Source organism: Onychostruthus taczanowskii, unplaced genomic scaffold, assembly GCF_017590055.1.
Source record: "Onychostruthus taczanowskii isolate IOZ18803 unplaced genomic scaffold, ASM1759005v1 scaffold48, whole genome shotgun sequence".
In the NCBI taxonomy this organism is placed as follows: Eukaryota; Metazoa; Chordata; class Aves; order Passeriformes; family Passeridae; genus Onychostruthus; species Onychostruthus taczanowskii.
The window spans coordinates 581205-599885 of record NW_024502347.1 but is presented as its reverse complement, the minus strand read 5'-3'; the positions used below and the strand labels follow the sequence as shown (position 1 = coordinate 599885).

The window sequence follows — 18681 nt, the reverse complement described above, 5'->3', positions numbered from 1 at the left end:
TGCCTTGAGACTCTGCTATTTTATCACATGATCAAAAAATCCCAGTAGCACACATCCCTCCCTCCCTTCCCCAGACACTTAGGCCATGGTTCGTTGAAAGCATTGTTTGCCCTAAAATAAAGGTTTTGTTCTTGTACTCATTTCTGGTTATCTCTAGCTATCTATTCTCTTGTCTTTCATTTACATTGTAAACTCTTTTTGCTTGTTGGTTTCTGTCTTTAGTCTTAGTCAATGTGTCAATTGGCACTTCAACAACATATCTCCTAAGCCTTGGTAGTGGTAGATCTACTTGCAAATATATTTTATTTAGTCCTGTGGTTATATGCTTTTCCAGGTCATTTTGTTTGCCTTCGTCACTGAATCACAATTGTTGTGTTTAGGAAAGATATTCTAAAGAAAATACCATTTACAAAAATTTAAAACTCTTTCAGATTGAAAGAGTTATCCTGTCTTCTGTACAATTAGAAATGAAGCTAAAATATTTTTTCCAGTTCATTTTGAATTAGCAGCTTTTCCCACTTCCTGTTTAGACCATTTTTTTTCCTCCCATATAGGCGGGGACATTTCCAATATATATGTTACTATATATATCAAACATATTAGTTGTAACTACTAGCTGTGCTAAAAAACCCCACTTGTGGCTGAAACTGTAGTGGATTCACCTGAATCAAATACAATGATCTAATAAACCAAATACAGTTTTCACAATGTCTGTAAAGCTCAAGAAGTATCAAAAGTAGTGAAATTCTCCCATTATATATGAAAGTGGTTTTACTAATTCAAGTTTGTTTAGTCTAAAGTAAAATCACATTCCTAATGTTTATATTACAGTCTAAAAGATATTGATTACTCGTTATGGATGTTCAGTATGATCTACATGTAGTAATGAAGTTTAAAAATTATTACTCTTTTTTCAGCAAATGTACCTGTTTAAAGTCATTAAGGTCTAGTATTAAGTCAAGTGAAATGAACTAACTGATGTCAGAATGGATATGGATCCTCAAAGGTATCTTTAATGACCTAGGTGTCAGTTTGAATATTATTTTAGTTACTACAGAAATATTTTTGTGCTTATAAAAAAAAAAAAAGTAGGAGTAACAGCTACAAAAAAGTTAATTGCATTTTTTGAGCTGATAAAATCTAAATTATTTGATTATGTAAATTGTTAGGTTTTTCGCTATGTTAGGTACATACATTTTAAGATGTATTTAAATGTTTTTAAAATAGTTACCCAATTTTAGTTCAGCAATGTAAAATCCTAGGTGAAAACAAATATCAACTGAAAGCTGAAATTCCTTGGCCTTCTAAAATGTTTCTTTTTTTTTTCTATTTTGCAGCATGGGTGAGCTCTCTTTCCATGGGAATGGTCTTCTTCTGCTCCCCAATAGTCAGCATTTTCACAGACCTGTTTGGTTGTCGAAAAGTAGCTGTTATTGGAGCTGCAGTAGGGCTTGTTGGACTCCTTTCAAGTTCTTTTGTAAGGTAAAAAACTTAAATTTGTAACTTCCAAAGTATTTTATAAATTTTTTAGTGTTCTAATGTTGATCTAATCAACAGAAGGGTTAAACATTGCTACTTTACGTTATCTTTAGGAAATTTGTTTTATTGGGGTTTGGTTTTGTCTTTCAAACTATGACTTGTGAACTTTCAACTTAAAAAGTATTTTTAAAAACATAATGTTTATAAATAGAAACAAGAGTCCCTATTTAACAGGAACTACTCTGTATAAATATATCAACAGCAAGACTAGTGCTATAAGATCAACAGCATTGTCCAGGATAAACTTACATTTTTGCTTGATGTATATTGTGTTTTAACAGGTACATAAACGTTGTTGTTGTCTTGCCATCCTGCCCTGTCCCCTTAATTTTCTTTTGAAAGTTTTAATAGTGATAAAAACACAGTAGAGCCTCCAGGAAGCTGTTAAAATTCTAGTGAAATTTGATATTTTATTCTCTTCTTACTGGTCCAGTTGCCAAACATGGAGATAGAGAAAACCTTGGTATATTGATTATATTTAAAGCTTATTTGTTTTGGGTTTTTTTTCTTCTAGTTTACAATTAACTTGTATGTTTCTTAATTTTTCATTTGCATGAGTAAATCTTAAGAAATTCAAGAGCAACTGATTTGTTGCATGCACCCGATAGAAGATGAGGAAACAGGGAATTTACTTAGTTTAGTCACTGTCAGAAATTGGTTAGTGAAGGTAGGGTGTAAAAAGTAACAGGAAAATAATCCAGTTACCACTAGTTCTCAGACTATTATTTTTTCCCCACCCTTAGCAGAATAAGTATAGGAACAATCAAGCTACATTTAGAACAGCTTTCCACTTAGGTGCAAATGTATTTATACAGGCAAAAAGCTTGTGAAAATGTCTTTTCTGTGCTTGTACTCTGAATCAGATGGATGTGAGCTGCTGTGATCTGAATGGTTAATCCTGATTCAAAGATTTGGCTTAATTAATTTTATTAAACAAACAAACAAAACCCCCACTTCTTGATATGTTTTAAGAAGCTTTTTACTAAATGTGAGGTACAAACTAAAAAATGTCTTGGAAATGTCTTTCTTCCTCCCTGCTTCCTAGTAGTATGTTGAGTGATGAATACTAAAGCACCCTTGTCATTAGATAAAGATCATTCTTGTGTTTGTCTGATACCCAGTGGCACAAGGGCACAGAAGAGACATGCAAGAGCAAGTTGTTTTGTAAAGGCTTTAAAAATATTTCAGCTTAACTAAACATTGAAGAGCACTTTGAGAGGTGAACTCTTGTAAGTGTACATGCCAGGTTGCTGTGCATACTTGGTGTTTCATTATGTTACTCACACTAAAATGATTTATGCCTGTGATGTTATCAGTTCATCAAAGGACTGTAGTTCAAACGCAGAAGTCAGCGTTCTGGAAGTAAAATATTGTAAAGCAGGCCAATGTTACTATGATCTACTGCTTTTGCATTGCACTAATTTCTTAATATAAATTTTATGTCTTAGGAAATTGAGATGTAAGTGTTTATAATGCAGGACAATATTTTAATATGCATGTTGTGCTGCAGACTCTTTGAGTGAATTGTGGTGTTGCATAGTGAATTTACAAGTGGAAGCAGAAGTTCAGTCTCTTCACTGTTTGATGTTACTCCTCTCACTTTGTAACTTCTGGTTTAATTTCTCGTGGTTATTTTCCATTAATAAAGGTAATAAGTCTTTCCCCCTTTTGTTATTTCTGCTGGCTTATGTTGTGTATCATCAGTTTCAGAAATGGATAGTTTAATATAGAAAGTAACAATATTATGTTACACAAATAATTATTTTTCACTATAATACACAAACCCAGAGTTCCTGGAGTCAGACCTTGGTTAGTCAAATACTGTTTCCTAAGAAGTTCTTGCATAGGGAGCTTGTGCAATCGTATTTTTTACAGAGTGGTGCTGGCAGGTTGCATCCTGTGATGAAAAGCACCGCATGAAGCGTCCATGCTCCTTAAAAAAAGTTAGAGTTAAAAATATTAATTGTTTTCCAGATGTGCTTTAAATGCAGGTGTTAACTGATAAAACAAGAGGTGAGGGTTCATTGTAAACATAACATTAAAAATATAAACTCTGGTGTGCCGCCTCAGGAAACTCATATAAATTTCTTGCACCCTGCCTCCATCTAAAAAAGTGTTTTCTTTCACTAACTAGTACTACAGCACTAATTTAGTTAATTATACTGAGGCTGTTAGTTCATACCTTTAACATTTCTTGCACAAGTACTTTTTATTAATGTCACATGTTTGTGATCAATTACAATGGCTGTGCTTTATTTCAGTTGTAGAATAAATGGTAATAATAGTGAACTTTATGATGAAGATCCACCTTACTTTGAGATGAAATGTTTAATTCCTTATTAACAATTTTTATAGTTCTTTCTTAATATATTCAATATATGTGTCAAACCACTGAATTTAAAATATTTATTCAAAAGGAGACTATTTGTCTAAAAAATTAATACCTAAAGAGTCTATAATTTTTAACTTTTAATTTTAATTTATAATTTTTTTCATTTTTTAATAATTACAAAACTTTGTCAGTATTTAAATATTTTATTTTTCAGTATTAATGATATTTGCCATATTTGTTACTTTATTTTCATAACAAGCTGTTTACTTGATATTTCTGGGTTCATGAGGAGAGTTCAGTATTACATTTGAACTGCTAGAATAGTGAAGAAATGTGTAAATCAAAACAGTACAATTTTCTTTTACCAAAAACCCAGCAATAGTTGAACTTATATTTGGCTAATTTGCCCTGACAGTGGTTTTTAAAACTTTTTTTAGCCACACTGTTTGATGTAATTATAATTGAATTTAATTTTTCTTTTTTTACCTGTTCAGTGAATTCTGTAAAATTTTTCAGTGGAAGGACAGAGAATAGTTGCTGAATTAAGCTGATACAGTGCTATTCAACTATAAGTATATACAAACCCTTATTTACACTAGTGAGTTGCGTTGATGGATTGATTGATTGTGAAGCTGTTTTGTTGTCACGTCCAGGTGAATGAGCATCCACTGCCCTACCAAACCCTAATGATCTGTTCTTTTTTTTAGGTGCACTATTGAACCTCTGTATTTCACCTACGGGATCGTGTTTGCCTGTGGCTGCTCGTTTGCCTACCAGCCGTCCCTGGTCATTCTGGGGCACTACTTCAAGAAGCGCCTTGGGCTGGTGAATGGCATTGTCACCGCGGGCAGCAGCTTGTTCACAGTGACGCTGCCCTTCCTCCTGAGGGTCCTCATCGACTCTGTCGACCTGTTCAACACCTTGAGGGTCCTCTGCATCCTTATGTTTGTTCTGTTCCTGGCTGGATTTACATACAAACCTCTTGTTCCCAACACCAAAGACAAGGAGGGAGGAAAGAAGGGAAAATTCAAATTACCTCCTGCGAAAAAGATTTGTAATTTCTCCGTTTTCAAAGTTCTCAGTTACCGTATCTGGGCTTTAGGGATTCCAGCTGCACTTTTTGGATACTTTGTGCCTTATGTTCACTTGGTAAGTGCACATTTCTTCCTAGGTGTGATGTGTTTGAAACTATACCTACTTGCCTTTGTGTTATTCATTAAGTAAGCAGTTGGTGATAGGAAGCCAGATTTAAACTGCATGTTGTGTTGGGGAGAAACACAAAATTAATTTGGATGTTGTCTTATTAAAAGAGTGCTTTAATTAGAAGTACTAGTTAAGACAGTTAAAATCTTTGTTCTTTGGTCTCAATGAAAGGTTTAAAATACTTTAACCATGAAAAGAGAGATTTGAAAAGCATTCTATACTGTTCCAAAGAGAGTTCTTTGTTTTGGTACTCAGCTGCATACATTGCCAATGACACTTGTGTGTTTTAGATGCAGTGTGACAGGAGTAAATAATGGGAAATATCTTAGAAGTGTAATTTTTGTTCCTTAGTATTGAGGTATATTCAAGTGTCAATTTTTAGGGTCTATTGTATTCACCATTTTTCAGGTTTACTAAAAGCAAAATACATGGATTTTTCTGTCTCTCAAACTTCAGCCTTGTAGTTTACTAGTGTAGCATTGATGTAACTGCTGCTCTTACCCTGTCCCTCCCAGCTGCCAGGTGAGCTGTGTTTTATTGCTGTCTAGAGCAGCTGACAGAGCTTTGGCTTGTCGTGATGGGGAAGATGTCAATTAGCCACGTCCTGTACATGTACTGGAGTTGTTTCCCTAGCAGTTTGTTTGTTTGGTTTTTTTCCTGTAGTACACTCCTAAACTAAGAAATTCAGGTGTAACTGGGAGATGCCTGCATTTGTATGAGGCTGGCTGGCACACACTGCACTGCTTAAATGGTGAATTGTTCTTGGACAGCTTGCTGGTGCTGCTCTCTTAACTGAAGTGGTGAAAACCAAAAGGCTTAAAAGGGAAAGGTGGGGAAAAGCCCTCACAGTCTCCAGTGAGATGCTGCTTTGAGACCATTACACATCCTCATATTAAGAGTATTTGATAGAGCATGGGCTAGTAGAACTCAGTATGAAAACAGAAGGGTCATTTTAATGCTCATTATTCACCCATGATAGAACAGTGAGATTAATTATAATAAATATCTTCACTTCTGTTGAAAAATCTTCAATGCCTTAAAAGCTATTTTTTATTCAATGTAACAAGTGGTTGTCTCTGCTTTCTGGTAATTGATTAGATTACTGACTCTGCATCAGGTATTTATTTTTAAAATTACCTTATGGTGGGGGCCAGTGTGTATTTGAGCAGCTGTAAACTGACTTTTATTAATGGTTACTTCTTGTAACTTAGTTTTTAATAATGTAGATCTTACTGTATAACACTTAGAGATAGCCTTTTTCAAAGGACTGTACAATCCAGATGACATTTTATGCTATTTCCCCATAAGCTTTGTAGAGATGCTTTAAAATAAACTTCAGAGGAGTAGGAGTCAAGTGTTCTAGAGTAAGCTATTGGATAGGTCATAAATGATTGTTAACCCTTGCGGAGAATGAAGAATAAGACTATGCAAGCAAGAAAAAAGAACTTGTAAAATATATTTATTGAATAAAAAGCTTGTGACTTTTTTTGGGAAGATGCTTGTATTACTGGTTCCTGTTTTTAAATCAGACTAAAGCAGCTAGTTGGCTTGTAGAGAGCAAAGCTCCTTATATGATACTATACTATGCAATATTATATAATTTTCTTTTTTATAGGTTGCTTTCCCCCCATCAGATTGGCACATGAAATAAATCAGATTGGCTTATGAAATAAATCGCTAATGGGAAAACAATTTGATCGAGGCTGTTTCTAATATAGTGTCTTTTTGCTCAGAGTTTCAGAGAAACCATGATGCTTAAGTGTTTATAACATAAAATCTTCAATGGTAGACAAAGGGGGCATGCATGCTTTGTATGCCCCCTTTGAGATGTGAAGCTTCAACTCAGTAAAATTTAGACTGACTAATTCTTGTCAAAACCCCTCCCTCAAACCCACTAGTTTTCATTTTAATTTACATTTATGTGTATCTAAATACTCGATTTTACTTAAAGTCCCTGTGGATCTGATAAAATCAGTGTTTATGAAGGCACAGCGTGGATTGTGCCCTTCAACACAGACACTTCAGCTCAAGTAGATAGCTCTGGATGTTTTTTATCCTAGCTTTGGCTGCTTTTGATAAAAAAGCCACACTTTGTGTACTTCCAGAAGTACATAGAAGTATGTACTTAAAAATAAGTCAAAGGCTATAAGAAAAAATAAGGTTTTTTCCCTGGTACATCTACCAAACCAGAGGCTATTTTCCTCAGCTTTTGAAAATGAAAGTTACTATTGTTTCATTGTTTATTGTATTTTTAAAACTGTAGCAACTGGAAAAGGGATGTGATCTTTAGACAAGTGACAGCTTTTTTTATGTTACAGTTCTTGAATTTTTCCCCATGTTAGGGGTGGCTGACAGCAGCCAGACTGCTAGACAGGGATGCTGGTTACAAGTGCCCTGAGAGAAAAATACAGTGAATGTCATGGCCTCTGACCTGGTGCCTGTACTCACCAAGTCCCATTTTTCCCACCTGGAAAGACAGCTTCTGCCAGAATGGCTGTGTTTGAGCATGTGATGAAGCACAGGTGGCAGAGCCTGCAGGTTGGGGTCCTTGTGTGTCACTGCTTGGCCCGTGGTGGCTGGGGGCTGCAGGCTGGGTGTGCTGGAGTCACTGTTTGGAGTCACTGTCTGCCAGCCTGGCACTGCTCAGGAGCTCCTGAGGTCCCAGCCAGGGTCATTGTGTGCTTCTGTGCCATCCCCAGTCTCTGCTCATCCCTCTTGCATTTCCTGAAGCCTGTTGGAAAGGAGAATACATGCTGCGATCCCTGTAGTGAAAAAGGAGTAAAAAAACTTTTTTGGGCTTTGAAGTACACAGAATTAGCCAAGTCGTTGCAATTTAGCTCTCTGCACCAAATTTGCTGTGTGGAATAAAAGCTGTTAAAGCTGAAGAAACAACCTGCACATCAAGTAGGCTCTAATTTAAAATTAAATGCACTAAGAAATTGATTATATGGCATGCTAGATAGGAGCTGGTAACTCTTGCCAGCTCCTTGATATAAATCCTGACTGGTAGGTATTAGGCATCAGATTCCTTTTGGCTCTTGCAGGGGAGAACCAAAAGGGAGAGCTTTTCTTATCCCTGTTTAATTGGTGTCAAATTCCATTAATAGGTGTTCCATTACATGTAACTTGGGAATTAGGTTGAGATGAAGACTATAAATAAATTTTGACTTAAGTTTATTATATACTTTCAGCATTAATTGAGATTGTTGAAGAACAAACTGATAAGTCATAAGATTACTAAATCAAATGGTTGTTATTCCTCTCAGTTTTAAAATCAGTCCAAACTAGTGACTGAGATTTTCTTTTTTTGGTGCCTCTCTAAAATAGGCAGACAGACAAGTAAAATCCTTGCTTAGTCTGTTTTGGTTTAAATTGTGAATTCATAACAGCAATCTGTAGAATCAGTGGAAAATTATCTTTCCAAGTGTTTTTACTAAGGACTGTCTCACAAGGAAATTAAGTATATTTGAAAGAAAGTATACCTAGCCTCTGTACCACTTGTCCTGTGCTTGTTTTGATAATAAATAGAGAACTTCTGTTTTTCAGCAGTCTGATGTTAAGGGCTTGGTGTTGTTCTCTTACCCTTAAAAAAATATTTACTCAATCAGGATCATGCATCCTTAATTCTTAGGAGCTTGTTAGGTAATTTCTGTTAAAATTTGATACAAGGTCACATGCTCGGTAGCTTACAAGATGTGGTTGCCTTTTGTGCTTTATTTAGCAGGGTGAAAAGAAATACTGCTTAAAATGGATGTTGTCACTGCCTGGTCTTCTCTAAGCAGTGACTGAGGTCATTACCAGGTTTCAGTATGAATTTAGGAAAACTTTAATTATGACACACTTACAAAAAGGGGCCCAGTATTGTGTAATTTTGATGTAGCAATATTCAGCCACTATGAGGAATACTGCTAGGACTGATAATATCTTAATGCTTTCAGTGCAGTGTTTCAGTCCTGTAGTAATTTGTCTTGAGGTGTTTACAGGTATCGTTTGGTTTAGCAGTTACTTTTATTAAATGCCTCTTGCTAATGATAGGTCCTGTCTTATTTATAGTATTTGACACCTTGCAGGATGAAAAACAGAATTTAACAACCAAGTAGTTGAAAAAAGAAAAAAAGGTGCGCATAGTTATTATGTGTTCTACTTTAAAAAAAAGCAACTGGATAGTAGATAATGCAATAAAAATGTGTCTTGATAAAGTTTACCTTTCTAAGTTGAAGTATTTGTTATGAAGAAAATACTCCTAAAGAATGACTAGATATGTTTGAAAATTAGGCTTGTGGTTTAAATGTGGCTTCAGGCTTGTACACAAAGCTACCAATTAATTGATAAGCAGTGTGAAAGTTCCCATGACAGTGACTGTCCTTTTAAAACTTCAGAGTAGCTCAGGAAAAAGATTTCAGTATTTCTCACCTGTTTCTTAATTTACTGTGTAGATCTGGCTTTTCCTTTTGATGCTCATCCATGCTCATATTCCACAATGGGTACATACTTGCATATATAGAGATTTTTGGTTAGCAGTGGCTATGTGGACTGTATGTGTTCTCTGTCTGTTTGCTTCATGTTTAAGAGATGAAAAAATGGTTTGTGTCTGACCATTTTTTCCAACAACTTTCTTAGGAGAATCTGTCTTGGTAGGCAAATAAGTACTGGATTTAACGTCCTCCATAGATAGATGCTGAAGATTCATTGCCTCATTGCTTCTCTGAAATCTGCATGTGCCAGGAATAGGCTTATCTAGACCTCCAGAGAACAGGGAAGTGAGATTGCAGACCTAATGCTTAGCAGGGAAAAAAAGGTAGATACTTCTGCTGAGAAACAAAGCATCACCTTGGACTCTGCTCTAAGATTCTTGGAAAAGAAAATGCATCTCAGAAATGAAAAGTAAAGATGCTTCCAAGCAATTTTATCCACGGGAGAGTCATGAAGCTGGTTAGAGTTGCTGTGGAGTACATGTTAGTCAAAAGGACTTTTTCATGCTTACAAACAAACTCATTTTCTTGGCTGCATCACAAAACCAGGCAACTTGGATAAATATTAGTCTGTCCTCTGGGTGGCTGTGTCTGTCTCCAGATCTTGTGTTTGTCACTTTGAAGTTGCTGAGTCTAGTGCTATGCCCACAGCGTCTGTCCTTGGACAAAAAGACAGTGCTCTCTGCTGGTCTATGTTTCCTATCTTTTGCTGGAACATTCATTTTGTTCCTGCTCTTTAGATAAGAAAAGTAGTCACTTTCACTTTAGAAAAATAATTAACAGGAGGACTTGGCTGATATGGATTAGAGCTGATGCAGACTTTTTTTGCCAGGTTTGATTCCTCCCCCCCATCTTCTGATCTGTAGTGTAAGTTCTGTGTCTTCTGTGTGATTTAACTGTTCTACAACTGCTTTATCACCTTGGAGCACCTTTTTAAATCAAGCCTTGAGGATGACTTGGCCTTCAGCTCTGTTCTTTATGAGCCACCTATTTTGGCTAAATGGCTGCCTATTTCTCATTCTCTATCAGTGATGTGCCTTGTTTTTGTTAATAAGAGATCAGATTCTGCTGTGCACATTCAGTGTGTTTGAACCTTTGCTCCCTAAAATATGTGCCAATAAAAACTGTTGTCTTGTGCAATCAGCTTGGAGAAATGAAGAGCCAAGTTCTTGGCTTGTAGTTACAGCTTTCATTTCAGGAACTTGTCTGAAAATCTTGCTGTGTATTTTGAAAGCTGTATTTACTTCCATATACTCCGGAAGTTTCTAAAACTTATTCAGGACAACACATTCTGTCTATTCTGCCTGTTAAGAAAAATTGACATTTTCCACTTGTAAACTGCTCCCTCCTCAGGCTTTGGGTCGTAAGGAAGAATTTTACTGGAAAAATAGAAAGGGAGTATGGAAGCCACCTAAGATTCTTCAGGCAGATCTGAGCTGCTGCATTGGGATAAGCCATGATAGATAGGATGAATCTCACTGCGGTGTTTGATGTCCTGCCCAGCAAGACCCTAATCATCATCCATAACATTTCTTACAAATATTTCTGTAACTCTTCAAGCCTCTCCTGAGGGGAGAACACACTGATGTTGTGTTCCCTGAATGCTGTTGGATATGACATCTCTAAATTACCTCTCCTCATTTGAGAAATGAGTGTTCTAGCTTCTGCCCTTGTCCACAGACAGTGGCAGTGGCTCTGTGTTCTCTGCAGTGGGAGACTGCCCAAGGAGCCGTAGCAGAAAGGATTTACCTTGCAGTATGTGAGGCTGTTCAAGTTTTGCATTGTGTGTAAAGTCCTGATCCTACACCTCTCTCCTCCCTTTAATTCTTACGCCCCTGGATTCCACAGTGAAGACAAATGGAAACCCAGAAATAAATGTTTTCTCTGTATCTGAGAGCAGAGCATGGTGAAGAGTCTGGTCAATACTCGAAGGACTCTAGTAACTAAAAATCTCTAAACTTTTGTGTACTAAGTCTGCATATCCATGGTAAAGTGCATACACATAACCCATCTTGTAAGGCAATAACACATCAGTTCTTGTAAGGTAAGTGCTGTCTGTTTTTTGAACCACCTGTATTACGTTATAAATTCGCTACCTTTAGAATGTTGTGTAAAATAATGCTGACTATCCAATGGGTATGTCTGGATTTTTTAAAATTCAAACTGGAAAAAAGCAGCCTCCACCACTCCATTCACTCGCTTCTATGGGCTGCTGTTCAAGAAATCTCTTCATTTCTTCAGATCTCCTACATCAGTCATTTGTCTGAAGTCTACCACATCTTTTATTTCCCGGAATCTGCTGTTAGTCTTGTAATGGTAGGAAAGTACCTTTTACATTGTGTCCAGTACTAACCATAACTGTGTCAAACAGATTTCTCTATACTGTAGGTTTTCTAAAAAAGCTAAAACTGGATATAGCTGTCAGTTTTACCACTATTACCTTTCTCATCCACTTAATCTATTGTATTTCTTTCTCCAATGGAAGACTAACTAGACACTGGTTTTGTAAAGGTCAGATGTAATTGTTGAGCAGATATCTGAGACCCAAGATCTTCAGTGGCTCCCTGTGCTTTACTTGCTTTTCTAATCTTTGCATTTATCTCCCTTCAGATCTCAACATCTGCTGCAGTTTGACTGCCCAGGTTAGTGAAATTTTCCCCCTTTATCCCACTTCTATTTTCCTATTTCTGTCATTATCCTGTGCACCCATTTCTTTTCCAGTATTCCTTAATGTTGACCTGGAAGTACTTATTCTTGGTTAGATCATCGAATTTGGACATTGGGGGTGGTGGTGGGAAAATAAATTATTTCCTACTTTATACTTGTAATTGCTATTGAAAGCATATTTAAGATATGTTTTTCAAATAAGTACTGAAGACAAATAATATAGGTACAGAAAAAACAGAAACAAACAAGAATAAAGCAAAGGTTTTCTGGGTTTTTTTAAGAAGTAAAAGTAAATGATGCTCAGGTGCAAACTGTGTGCAGACCTTGAAGGATAAGAGCAAAGCAGTCTAGCAGTCTTCCTCAGGTCTGTGCAATACTGGCAGGTTGAAAGGTCTGAGTTTCCTTGTGATTTCCTTTGTATCTGTCTCTAACAGCACACTACTTCATGTACTCTCGCGTAATACAAACTATTCTGATAGCAGATCGAGTGTATAATTCAGAGTAAATTGCAGAGTGTATTATCCTTTTTTTTTTTTTAATTTTAATGGTAAACTCAAAATCCTGTCTTTGGTCACTTGAAACATCATGACTTGAACTGAACTCTGAAGCTCTTCATGTGCCCAGAAGCCCGAGATCACAGCTGTTTTTGCCCTGCTGTCCTCATACAAACTATCAAACACTCGTTGCCAAATTGCTTCTCTCATATACAGACCACCTTTTGTGTCGAGTTCCTGCTCCAGGAAGAGCTGTATGGAAAACCTCTTTGCTTTTTAAGTCCTATTCAGACTTGTGAATATCTCACCATGTGTTTTGAGTCTTCTGTTGAGGAGATCTCAGAACCCAGCTCTTTCTATTTGATTGTAGTAATCGTAAGCTCAGTAAGCTCAGTAAGCTCTGAGCTATTTTCCAGGTTCTTTTCTGATGACTGGTTTAAATTTTTTATTACTACTGAGTGGAATATTTCCTAGAAAAGGAAAAAGTGGTTTTGGATTGCTCTAGGAAGGTAAAAAAAGGGAACGTAAATGTCTGTATCCTGAGTAAGGACTGTATCTCTGTGTAGGGAGGAGAGACTATCATTGTCATCTTTTCTTTAGGATTTAAATGAAAATTTGACTACTTGATTCAATTTCTCAAGGCCCTGATCCAGTAGATACTTGGCAGTGTATTTAGGACTGTCTTGAAGAATTGAGACAATTAAGAGCTTTCTTTTGTCCCTCAGTAGAATCAGTCAGGTGCTTCACCCAGCTTTGTGAAAGCTGAGGGGTTTATGACTGTGCCCACAAGCAGATCTCTGATACTGAAGTGCTGTGGATGCCCTGGGAATTATGTGGTGCTTGAACAGAGGTTTGAGAATCTGGTTAGATTTTACTTGCCTGGGTCCTATGGTTTAAGGAGTCTAGTTTGAGAGATGTGATGTGAGTAGCACAGATGCTGTTGTTGAGCAAGGACATCAGCCTCTCTTAGGACACGACAGTAGCATTGTACAGGATTTGTACAGGATATCCTAATCCATTGCTTTGATATTCCATAGTTTCTTAATGGTAACATATCATATCATGTGCTTGGTTTTAATTGCATGAGATGTAAACTGGTAACATTTTATTACATTAGTAAATGCCACAAGGATTTGTGTGCTGGGGAGGTTTCTCTGGACAGGACTGCTGGGGTACGATCCTAGAGATTTTATTTGCAGCATCAGCCTCATTACATGGTCAAGACAATAGGAAGAAGAGATTAGAGAAATTAGGGTGGGTTGTTTGTTTTGCTTTTTCCCCCACAAATCTGTGTTGGTCCTTAGTTTGTGATGTTACCTGTTAGATGTTTTAAAATAGTTCTGCTGTTATTCTGGAAATTCAGAATAATGTGATTGACCTGTAACTCTCTAGAATGTTCTGTTAGTAGCTGATTTTGGACATAGTTGAGTTTTGAGAGTAAAGTAGGCCCTGGAAACACTGCTTTAGGCCACAAGAAACTGCTGGAACTGAGACTGTAAAGCATGGATTGTAGTCACAAATAGGTAAAATTTAAAATAATGTTTTTAAAGGGTTTTATCCTATAATTTAACTTTCATCCAGTGTTATGTTGTGTATATAACACTTCATTTCTTGTGGATCCCTGACTTTATTCTGCATCCTTGTGCTCGGTCACTGTAAGCTTCCAAAGATGTGTGTGTGCCTTATCTGTCTTGTTGCTGCAGCCCAAGCCACACCAAGCCACTGGTTTCCTTTGCATGCTCTTTAGGATAACACTAACAGCTCTGAAAAAAAAAAAAAAAAAAAAAAAAAAAAAAAAAAAAAAAAAAAAAAACAAAACAAACCAAAAAAACACCAAAAACTATTTAGGGCATATGGCTTCAGGACTAGCTGTTTTTAAAAAAAAAAAAAAAAACTCCTCAAAGTTATTTTAACTGTGTAATTGTCAGCCTTGAGTGTTTTTGAATTTTTAATGCTTAGGGTTTTTATGGTAAATAGGCTTAACAGTTAACCTGTTAACTGTTGTGTTCAGTTTTACTTCAGAAATTCGGATTATGCTTGTTCTGAATCTTCATTATGTAGGAGTTATTGTGTTTAATCTGCTTTACTCAGTGGAATGAGAGAAAAGTTCGCTGTTTGCATGTAATGAATCACCTTGTTTATTTAATGTTTTCCTTGTTCTTTACATAATTTAAATTGACAAGAGATAAAAAGAGGCATTGCCACTGTTGGGGCAAGTGTGTAAGCAGGAATTCCTTGAACATGTGTATATGCATATTTGTCATGTGAAGACACTTAGCTAAAGTCATACTTCATAGAAATTGTCTCAGAATATTGGCAATCCCTTAAAAATTGATCCAGGTTAGGTATTAGTAATGCTATTTCTGTCTCTTAACATGAAGATCATCTTTTCTGTAGAAGTGCAGGAGTTGCTGGCATGTTCTGCTGTTTTCTTTTGCTTACCAGTGAAAGTTTCTTTGGTGGAGTCTGGAGTTATGTATTTGCCTTAAATGATCTTCCTGGCACCCAGTATCGTATAAAGCTCTCTGGCAACTAAATTTCTTTTTCTGTTTCTCATCCTCCTTACCCCCCATTTTTGTGGTGAGTCCATATGTTGGAGGATAAACAGTGACTTATCCAGAGTTAATTTATGCTCTGCTTCTTAGCACTTCTGAGACTTCCAATCATCCAGGGCAGCTCACTGCAAAGAAAGAGATCACCAATCCTGGCTGCAGCGTTGATCCAGCTGATGGGATGGCCAGGGTGCCACCTGGACTTTGTGCAGCTACTTCTCTCTGGCCTGGAGATAACTAAATTGCATAGAAAGTGAGAAAGTTGTGCACAGTCTGTTCTTATAGACATTCCTGGAAATGGTTTATGGGGTTTTAGGGTTTTTGGTGCTGATTCTACCCTACAATCCATACTGGCTTCTCAACCTCATTCCTGCGCTTGCACCGTTCCGTTACACTTATCTCCAGGAGCCAGAACAAGGACGTTTGTCCTGGAAAAGTGCTGCCCTACCTTTGTATGGCTCCCTTCTCCAGCCACATGCTGTTCTTTTTCACAGTATGTTATTGCCAACAATCCTTGGCTGTTATTACCAGCAATCCTTGGTTGGCTCCACAGCTATCTGGCTATCAGTGTTTGAGACATGCACATGAGCCCCCTTATCTTCTAGGCTTCTACACTCCCTCAGCTCTTTCAGAAAACTTAATTTGGAGAAGTTAATAATATTTCTAGTGTACAAATGGTACCAGCAGTACTCCCCAAGCATTTCCTTTTATCTTTATGCTTGTTTTCAGTGAAAGTGTCAGACATCAGGACTTGCACGAGTAATTGAAGAAAAAGGTGGTTTTAGTGTGCTCAGAGTTTCCTAGGTTTTATGCTGCTGTTGGCCATCTCTTTTGGTCATAGAGACTATTGCATTTAGCCTACGAAAGCTTTGCTTGATTGGGAATCCCCAAAATGGAATATACATGGGAAGAAAGTGGTTGACAGAATTATTTCTTACTGGTTCATAACCACTTCTTTCAGATTCAGGTTCTTTGTGTTTGGAAAAAAAGGAGCTACAGCTTTGCCCAGATTCATGTTTTGATTCACTGTGTGAATGTAGCTGAAATGCGTGTGCAGTGAAGGGGAGGGCTTAGAAGAACCTGGGTCTTGGCTGGTTGGAGAGAGGTCAACCAGAACTGTGTATCAGAAAGCATTCCAGCCACTACCAAGTGGCTGATGTGTCTTCTAGTCTCATTCTAACATTAATGAGAATTTGGACACGATCTGTGTCTGTCAACCTGATAGTAGAGAGCACAGGTATAAAGGAGAATGCTGATGCCAGGGATGCATTCAGTTCTGGTCTTCACTGTCTATATATCTTTATTTGGAAAACTGGATTGTACAAGGATAAATTGCATTTTTAAATAATGAAGAAACCGTGCTACTCTGGACTGTTATTTTGCCTGAGCTAACCAGGTCTTTTCTCCATTTGGAAAAATCAGACCTGCAATTCAGCCTGCACACAGTCCTGAGTGAAGAAGCAGCTATATTACTGAGAACAGGCACAACACACACTGAAATGCTTTGGCCTTTGTGTGGCTGGGTCCCTGTTTGGCTGCTGTAGACAATGCCTGAAGAGCTGTATAATTGCAACCTGTATAGTTCTGCAGTGAGGAGAGCATGAATGCCATGAGAATATTCACAAGTAATTGCTCATTGTGAGATTTTTGAGTCGTTCTAACAGCTAAAAAGCTGTGGAATCTGCATCTTGCTTGAGCTACTTCATGAGTATATTTAACCTAGAGTTAAAGTACTGAATTAGTCCTGAATTGCTGTATTTTCAGACAGTTAATACTGCTGCTGCTTACTTAGTGACTGTGTCACTGGAGATTGAATATGCTGTTTAGGATCTGAGCATCAGCTCTGAGAAATTGGGCCAGGTTGCTCATGGCTTTGGTCCTGAAAAACCTCTGAGGAAGGAAACTGAACAAGCTCTCTGGATAGCCTATGCCACTGCCTTCCCAAGCAAAAAATTTCTTCTTATATCTAGTTGGAAGCTTTCTTCAAGATTATTGTGTGCTTAAGGGTAGTGAAGCAAAAAAAAAACAAAAAACAAAAACCACACAAAAAAAAAACCAAAAAAAAACCAAACAAACAAAAAAAAACCCAGAAAAAGAAAAACACACACACACAAAAAACCCCAAACAAACAAAAAACAAAAAACCCCCAAACCAACAACTAATTTAGATATTTTGAATTTGGGATGAGTAATGGTTATTTTCTTAAGGAAAATTAAGGAGTTAACTGCATCAGTATTTTCCCTCCTTGGTAGAAGAGTGGCAGCATTTCACTGCCTGTGCTGCTTTGAGAAATCCAGTTACTCAGTTGCAGGTGCAGGGCAGGGTTAATGGTTATCTAGATACAGAGCTTTATCTTGCCGCTTGAAAAGCCTCCAGGGAATGGATGGATCAGACCTGCTAATTACACAAGCTAGAGGCTGCAGAAACCTGGAAGTGGAACAGGTGACAAAAATTGCAGAGAACACCTTGGCTTCTCTCACCAGCTGGGCCAGCAGGTGTTGACAAGCACATAAAGGTAGGGGTGGGAAAACTGTCAGCTTTTCCTTTTCTCACCTTTGGCAGAAAGGGAGTAAGTAGAACAGCTTATCTTTTATGTTTAAATGTCATTTCAGATGAAAAATTTTATCAGATTCTGTTCCCAAATGTGTCTCACAAAGCAAAAAAAACAGAAAGAGCAAGCAGCTGTCTTCAATTTAAGTTAGAAGTTTTTCTTTAAAACTAGAATAAACCTCCTTGGTTTTTTCTTTCTTACAACATCAGTTATATTGGACAAATTAATATTAGATTTAATAGGCTTTCTGTGACATGTAAAAAAACTCCAGCAGATTTTATACTCAAGAATATTGCTCTTACTCAGCAAGTCCTATTTTCTTGTTGGAAAAAAAGGCTCTGCTTGTATAGTAGCTTTCTGGCCAGGAAAGAATCGACACTATTTTGCTCTAGAAGTATTTACTAAAATGGAGAGTTTTCATTTTATAGATGAGGAATTAAGGGTTCTCTGGTTTGAAGTGATATCAGCCTGTGCTTTCCTTGTACCTCAAGTGTTCTTACTACATCTTTACTGAAAATCAGTTTCTTATGTTTGGTCTTTTACATCTCTGAACTTTCACTTGTTTTTACTTGTTTACTTTTCTTGTTCAAAACTACTTATGAACATGGAGATTGTAGGACTGTGCAAATGATTTCTACATCTAGTGCCCATTGTGGCATATTTGGTATTGCCAAGCACATTCCAAAAAGTGATAGTGAAAAAAAATCTCTTGTGGGAAATCCTCTCATCTTTGGGGATGATTAAAAATAAAACCAAAACAAAAAAAAAAATCACAGCAAAACCCACAGATTAAAAACACTGTGGAAGTAGAGAGAATATAAAAATATCCAAATCCATCAAGCCAGTCTGGTGAGATATATATATATATATA

The 18681-nt window shown here is 37.0% G+C and overlaps 1 protein-coding gene across 1 annotated transcript in view; it reads left to right on the top strand.

Moving 5' to 3' along the window:
- Window positions 1-18681, top strand: part of SLC16A10 (solute carrier family 16 member 10) — a 63162-nt gene that overhangs the window by 38618 nt on the left and 5863 nt on the right. The window contains exons 2-3 of the mRNA XM_041414838.1: window positions 1338-1482; window positions 4579-5020. Coding sequence (XP_041270772.1) covers window positions 1338-1482; window positions 4579-5020 — 587 coding nt within the window. The remainder of the gene's footprint in view (window positions 1-1337; window positions 1483-4578; window positions 5021-18681) is intronic.